The sequence below is a fragment of the Chenopodium quinoa genome, unplaced genomic scaffold (genome assembly GCF_001683475.1).
Source record: "Chenopodium quinoa cultivar QQ74 unplaced genomic scaffold, ASM168347v1, whole genome shotgun sequence".
NCBI classification, from domain to species: domain Eukaryota; kingdom Viridiplantae; phylum Streptophyta; class Magnoliopsida; order Caryophyllales; family Amaranthaceae; genus Chenopodium; species Chenopodium quinoa.
The window spans coordinates 1,104,545-1,112,626 of NW_018742381.1; the positions used below are offsets into that span (position 1 = coordinate 1,104,545).

Here is an 8,082-nt window from a genome sequence, read left to right on the forward strand (position 1 = left end):
CATATAAGTGATATAACATTCAACCTTAAACACTCTCCATTGTGTGTGTGTCACTTTCAATTTTCCAGACCATACTTATACAAGAAGAACAAAATTTGAGCCAAAAAGGCAGACATTAAACTCAAAACTGCCTAGATAAAAATAAAACTGAAAAATTATGGTACATATACGTATATCTTCATATACTTCCTAGTCCCTAGTCCCATTTTTTCTATTCTCAGTAGCAAAACTCAGAAACTAACGATTGTTGGTGGGAGGGTTACGGCGACCACCACCGTTTCCGGGGTAGTCTCTGTTCATCAAAGTCGTCCACTTCTCATTAGCAGCTTCAAGTTCATGGGATTTTAGCTTCTGGAAGCTTTCATTTGTTGTTCCTACACTTTTCCCTTTCTGTTTTCTGGCATTGCTTGTCTGCTCATCTGTTACCTCCTTGGTTTTTTTGTCCTGTTTCAACCCAAATATGCAAGAATATTTATTAATTTTTCTTGTTCATCTTTATGCAGAAAGCAGTAATAAAATTTATGAAACTTAATTATTTGCACTAGGTTGATTGAGTTCTACAAAAAAAAAAAAAAAAAAAAAATAAATAAATAAATAAAAAAAAAAAAAAAGGTTCAAATGTTTAATGGAAACTATTTATAGTAACCTTGTAATTGTACTATACTTAAGCCTTAAAAATCATGGGAAAATGACTTCTGCATTATCAACTTATCATATAGTGTCCATTCTACACACGTGGTACACCCAATATACTTTGGCATTAGTTGAAATGAGCAAAAAAATAGGTTAGGGGTGTACCATGCGCTCTTTCCAAGTATAATCGGGTGTATAATAGAATCTATGGCCTGGTTACGTGACCATTAATAATTGTGAAAGTCCACATATATTAACAAAAAAGAGGAAAGTTATGTACCTCAAGTTTTGGTTTTGAGCTCTGCATTCTAGATGGACTGCTGTTCCTTCCTGCACCAAAACAATGAGAAATTTAATTGATCCATTAAACATTTCTTCATTTCTTACTTACCTTAGTTTGCATGTAAATTTCAAGCGAATAAGTAACAAATGGATTAAGAATAAGCAAACACAAGTCATAACACTCGAAATAATGAAATTTTGCAAGTAGTAATTATAATATTTGCTCCAATATCATATATATATATATATATATGAGAAAAAAAAAATGAAATTTATCTTTAAACATTAATGAATCTCTATATTGTAATTGAATAAATACAATTTGTATGAGAATCTGCTCTAACTAACATTTTTTCTACCAAAGCCTATGAAATATTTGTTTTTTTGGACAAAACTTGAAGTAGCAAATATATATTTTTGCCAACTTCTTAATGATAGTAATAATAATCTCAATTATGTCTAGGTGGATGGGAATTTGGATAGTGATAATCAGCACTTAGTGCTACAAAACCAGCAGGAATTTTAATCTTCTTCTTAGGAATACTTCTAACACTTTTATTACATATTACACCCATTTTTCTTCTCTTCTTCCCTCTATTGTTACATGATTTCCATGAAGATGTTGCACCTGAGGTCTTTGAACTCCTACTATCCATTTGCATCTTAGCTAGCTCCTTTTCTTTCGTGTTTGGCTTCTCTTTCTTGAACTCATCTTTCGACGCCAATTTCCTTCCATTTAACATCATTTTCTTGCCTTCTTCCTCTGGAATAGTAGGTATGGGCTTGATTTCCTGGAAGTTGTACATAATTGTAGTTCAAAATATATGAAACGATGTTTTCACTAATTACAAATGACATAAATTAGGTAATACTAAAACAATAGATTTCCTCTTGTGAGGAGGGTTTTCTAATGTTTAATTTTTTTCTTAATTTTTTTTTAAAAAAAGAGGGGAGGTTTAGAAATGTAGAATTGGCTATTAATTTAAGAGAGCTTACTTGCAAAAAATTCAAGTGAAAAAACAAGAAATCTTGATTAATTTTGTCAATATAGTCGTTATAGTGTTATATTTCAGTGGCATTTTGTGTAAATATTCTTAGTTGACGGGGTTTATTTAGAGAGGTTGGAAAAAGGGTTTTGGGAGATTTTTGTGGGAGTATGATTTGAACAATTCACAAATCTCGGATGTTAACTATGACTACTTCATGATGTGATGATATAGGAGATTTATTAATTACGGGTATACATATATAGAGAGGTAAATTTCTACCTTGGCAACTATGTTTTGATGAATCCCTTTAGCTTCTATAATTTCATTTCTTGTGATTTTCGCCTCCAAAACCCCTGCAATATGTAATATAAATTGATGATTAATATCTTAATTTGAAGTTAAAGATCGAAGATCCTCGACAAAACAAAGAAATTAAGTGTAACTACATACCTTGATGATAAAGAGGGCGGTGCTTAAAAATGGAGTCTCTAGCTTCAAGCAAAGTAAACATGAGCATAAATATAAAGCTACTTAACCTTATGGGAACCATTATTTGTCTTGTACGTATTCTACTTTGAGTTAATAGTTGTTCTTTCTTGCTTAAATTTGATAGGGAAAAATACACAAGAAAGAGGAAGTAATAAGCTTTCAAGTGAAAGAAGTTATGTATTTAGGGCTTTAATTTATACATATAGGATGATTAAACTATTTAAAGTGATCGATCAAACAGAAAAAATGTAAGTCAAAGCTGCAATTCCAAGGATAATTGGTCAGTTTCAGTTGATAAATTATATAAACTAGTTGTTACTAAGTTACTATAAAATAATTATATGGTTATTATATGCTTAACACGTATCAGTAATTTATGCATGTATAGCTCAGAAATCAAAGCTTTGTCTAATGGTGGTGAAATTAGAATTAATAAAATGGGGTTTAAAAAAGGTTAATAACAGCGTGGAACGGAAGATACGGGGTGGTTTTCACTTTTGCACTTGTTTGCTTGCCGTCATGCATGCTCCGAGGTGAAAGAGTTCGTAGGGTATGTTTTTGGGTAGCCAAGCTTTGACCATAGATGTACACTTTTGTAGTTCCATTCACATTCTATATAACTATACTCCTGTATTGGTCAACAAATTATTTAGAGCGCGGAATTGTACGTATTTTAAAGTAATATGTGATTTCAGAAAACGTGAATTTATTAAATTTAAAATGAGATACTGTCATACTGATAATGGTAACATGTTAAACTAACGTGTCTCGTAAATATACTTTGTTATATCTTCGAGTTGTCCATACTTTGAATTGTCATTTTTCATGTTCCATGTTATTCCCCTTCTACCAACCTCTATGTTAAAATCCGTACTATGAATATTAAGACATTGTTAGTTTGAATAAAGACTTAAAATTATACATATAACGTGTTTATAAGTGTCTAGATTCATGCTCAATATACATTTATTTTATTTTAATTTAATTTTTTTTATTGAAGAAATGCACAATATACTTACAACGAGAGATTAAAAAATCACCCCTTACAAGCTCAAATATTTGTTATTTCTTAATTAAAGAAGCCTAACTACAAGTTCAGACTTTGTGAACATAAAGTGTATGGAAACTTGAAAGCATGAATTAAGTTCGAAGATCAAACCATATGGTAAAAAGGGTTTTACTTTTAAAGTGTGAAACTAGAAGCCCACTTATAGGTTGTACTAATAATAACTTTGGAATTGCTTCTTTTACCATCTTTACTTAACACTGTTATTTGACTAATTTACCAAAACATTTACAGTTTGACTAAGGGTAACATGTCCACATGCTTCAAAGCATGTGACACCAACAATTACAAGTGATCGAGTTTAGAAAAAGTTATTGGTGAAAGAGATCTACTAAATTTATAAACCAATTTACCGAAATGAGAACAGTACCTAAAAAAATCAGATTAGGTTTGGCATATATATGACTCTTTAATCTTTATTCATAAATCACAAATAACATTATACATGCACAAAACCTGATATATTATCTGGCAAAATGGTCAGTTTAAAATCTGATTAATGCTGAATATTCTCGCCTGGCATATTGTGATTAGTGTTCAAGGAAGAGACAATTATCATCTTGGCATATAATCATTGGTCCATGATTCACCCTTATATAATTAAGTGATTATTTTGTTTAATTATTATACATTAGAGGTATCTAACTATCTACCTTAAAAAAAAGCACGTTAGAGAAGTGCATATTAGAATATTTGTATGTAATAAGTCTCAATTTTGTTCACCTTATTTTCATGTATTTTAATTAGGAAAAATAAGTTCTAACAAGATTAATTATATATAAGGGTCACCAAGTTCAATTTATAACTTAAATGAATTCTAATAAGGTCTAAGAAGTACAATCTATGTAGGTAATAAATTGTAATTAAATATGTAATGAATATATTTCATGGCAAATTCTATAATTTAGTATGTATATACTTATTAGTGTAAAATATTGTGATGGCATTAGGAAATAATCTAGGCTAAGATCAAATAAAACTTTTTTTTTTTTTTTTTTTTTTTGACATAAGCTTAAACAACACACTACATAAAATAATTAAAAGAAGTAGACTAGAGTTTGCAATTGTGGCGAGGTTGTGGGCCTTCTGGACCACGTCTCGCTGCACTTTGTGAACGCTGCACCAATCAAAGTCCCCACTAAGCTGACGGATACGATCCACCATCCATCTAAGAGTAATATCCTAACCCTTTAAGTCCCTGAGTGAGTAAACCAAAGAAGCTGAATCGGTTATAAATAATAACATCACGTATCATCCGTTTGACAGCCCACTGAAGCCCCTCCAAGCAAGCATTCATTTCCGCGTGTAATGCTGATTGTGCCAACCCGTGGGAAGTCCACCCAAAGACCCCTGTTCCCCGTACTCCCCAAACTCCGGGCACCACCCCATCCTTGATCTATGAGTGTGCCTATTCCAAGAACCATCGACTAGAATAACCGTGGGCCTCAACCCTTCACCCGAGTCTTGTAAAATAGCTTGTTAGCAATCTGTTCTGGTGGATGTAAGGATCTCAGCATATTATCTTTCCCTATAGAAAAAATGCGCTGCTGGTGAAGACCCTCGCAAATAATGGCTGGTATAGAAATACCGACCGTACCTGGGACGTTAAAGGCCCTATTATACCTTGATATCCACAACCCCCAAAGAGTTGCAATAAAAAGGTGTGTCTATGACCATGGTAACCATCCTGGCATATGAAAAGCCGGATATATATAATACAAGATCCAATCTTCAAAAGATTAATCTGCATTAGATTGTGAGTGGATTTGTAAAATTCCACCCCTCCAAGCATCTTGAGCAGAAATGCAAAATCTGAACTAGTGTTGTAAATCCTCCTCCTGAGACCCACAAAGGTCGCACTGAATATTAGGAATGAGTTGATAAGAACTATCTTCTGTAACTGTGATAGGCAAATTAAATCGCATTCTTTCCCGAAATCCTTTTCTTAATGTTGTCAACCATAAAATGAAAAGACATACCCTTCCAAGTGTGACTCTAATTGGATAACCTGAGTCATTCCCAAAATATTTTTGAAGGAATTCTGCACTGTGATATGCCAACCATATAATATCTCAAAATATCATATATATTCTAATATATCAAATCATATATTCTAATATATCTTAACAATTAGGTATATCATGTATGCACATGATTTGCTTAGTTGGAACTAATCAATAATGTCACAAGAGGAATTTTGATATCATGCAAGAACATAATGTGTGTAGTGTGTTACTTGCTTAGGAAAGTGTGACCTAATTAATAATTGTTGACATATATTCTTTAAGGCTATATCAAGTTCGTGTTTTAAACACCTTATTTTTAGATATTTTATGAAAAATTAAAAATTCAATAATATATAATGCATTCCAAGATTAAGTTTGTAGCTAGTTAACACACACACCTTTACCGACATTTTAGTACAGTACTTCACATTCATCACATATACATACAAAGTGTTAATTTTTTTTATTTTTTTTTTTTCAGGAAATCACTCATCACATATATATGTCTTTAACAAGTATATATATTTACTATGGACACATGTCTTTAGCAAGTATATATATTTACTATGGACACATGTAAAAATTTATCGTTCATGCCACAAATCATTTCTTTTTGTCGTATCAATTCAACCTATTACCAATAAATTAGTTATAGATAAACCCAAAGCAATGAGCTCGTATGTGGTTACAAGACCTTATAGTACTATCCAAGTATCAATAGTCTCAAATACTCAAATTATCATAATGATATTTAAATTGCTAATTAATTTGCTACATACGTATTTAAAGTAATTAATTACATACAAGTATGCCGTAAACAAAAAGGAATATCTGAAAAAATAAAGTACTCGTAATAAAAACAAACTTGGGGATTTGCCTCTCTGGCGAAAGGAGGGGGAAGATGCGGCAGCAAAAAACATGTAATGTAATAAATTAAAATAAACATGAAAAGCATAAGCATAAATTAGAATTGAAACCTTAGTTTGGTCAATTTGCCTAATGGTTGGTTCACGCTTTCGGATGTATCATGCACATGGTATACCCGAATTAAAGTGGAAAGAACCTAGCTTATAAATGTAAAAAATATCATTAAATTATAAAAGAATACATCATTGAAGTATAAAGAACATGATAAGTTCTGAGAAACTAATTTTAAAAAAAGGTAATAGATAGTTACTAATTGATTTTTACCACACATTTAATGCCAAATCATTTCAAAAGATTGAGTTTTCCAGAATTTCTCTATCTAAGATTATTTTTTACCAAAAATAATTCAATCTTTCATTTTCGAATTTTAAAATTCAAAATTTAAAATTTCATTTTCAACATACTTTATTTCAATTTTTTTTTTTAAATATGTACAAAAATTAAACATATTTTTTCACCGTTACCAAAAAACCATAAGGGATATAAATAAAACAAGAGAGCACAATGATAAAAACATAATACCCAAAATAATATAAGGTTTAAAGCAAACGCATATTAATATAGAAGAACATATTATCTAAGTTAAAAGAACATGATTTGTATTATTGAAACCCAGCAAAGAACATTTTTAATCTACATATATTAACGTATGAATTGAAGAACATATATCCAAGAAATTGTAAAAGAACATTATCATACTACGAAGAACATCATCTTCAACCTCGGGAAATAACACGAAAACAGGAAAAAGAAATTAAAAAAAAAAAAAACTTTTCTCTCAACAATGAATTAATCAATTACATCATTAAGAGATTATATTGAAACGATAAAATCAACTCTATTATAACATTGAATCACTTTAAAATTCAAAATTTACCATGGTTTCTCTCTCTATATAAATTCAATTTCCCTCTCTTAACAAAAAAAAAGAAGTTCTATTCACCAAAAGTATTCTAATAATATATAAAATGCAAATAATAAATCAATTTCATGAATCATGGAATATAAATAACAAATCAATCCCTTAAATCAAGGAGGGAATCGTTTTGATTAATTTTTTATTTTTATTTTTATTTTTATTTTTTTTTTTTTTTTTTTTTTTTTTGCTTATGTACTTTAATTTATATGCAATATTTTTTCCGCCTTTTTTTAATAACCTTTGTATTATGACCGGGTGTACCATGCTCATGGTACACCCGGGTGTATAGTGAAATTTTCATAATTTGCCACTATCTCGGTTCTTTAACTAATTTTTCATATACAAGATCATTAGTAGTAGCAGCAGTTTTATGAGCAACAAAATTAAACTACTACAAGTAGTAGTAAATCCGGTTTTTGGTTTAATATTTGTATTCATGTGGTCAAAGTCTTAAAATTTTATCATACTTACAAAAAAAAAAAAAAAAATAAATAAAAAATTTATACTCCGTCTTTAATTTCAGCAAATATCAGATGAGGAGACCAATGCAAGAACTAAAACTCTAATGAATAACAAAATCATAATCTAATATTGTCAAAAGTCAATATTACTGTATAAAATATTATATATGTACAAAACTATAAAGAAGCATAATCAAAACCGGGTACTAATTTAGTTGCAGTTACTAACTAAATTAGCATTAACTAAATTAGGTTAGCTAAGAACACGAGGACGAGCAATCCAACATGAAAGCAGTGGATACTTTTAGAG

The 8,082-nt window shown here is 30.3% G+C and overlaps 1 protein-coding gene across 1 annotated transcript; it reads right to left on the reverse strand.

The window, feature by feature from the left end:
* Positions 1–237: 237 nt before the first annotated feature.
* Positions 238–2,550, reverse strand: LOC110697596. Its single transcript, XM_021874989.1, has 5 exons — positions 2,355–2,550; positions 2,184–2,257; positions 1,544–1,706; positions 914–963; positions 238–444 (listed from the first exon to the last, which is right to left on the reverse strand). Exons 1-5 carry the CDS (start codon positions 2,452–2,454, stop codon positions 238–240), a joined length of 594 nt encoding a protein of 197 aa, XP_021730681.1. The 5' UTR covers positions 2,455–2,550.
* Between the last annotated feature and the right edge of the window lie 5,532 nt (positions 2,551–8,082).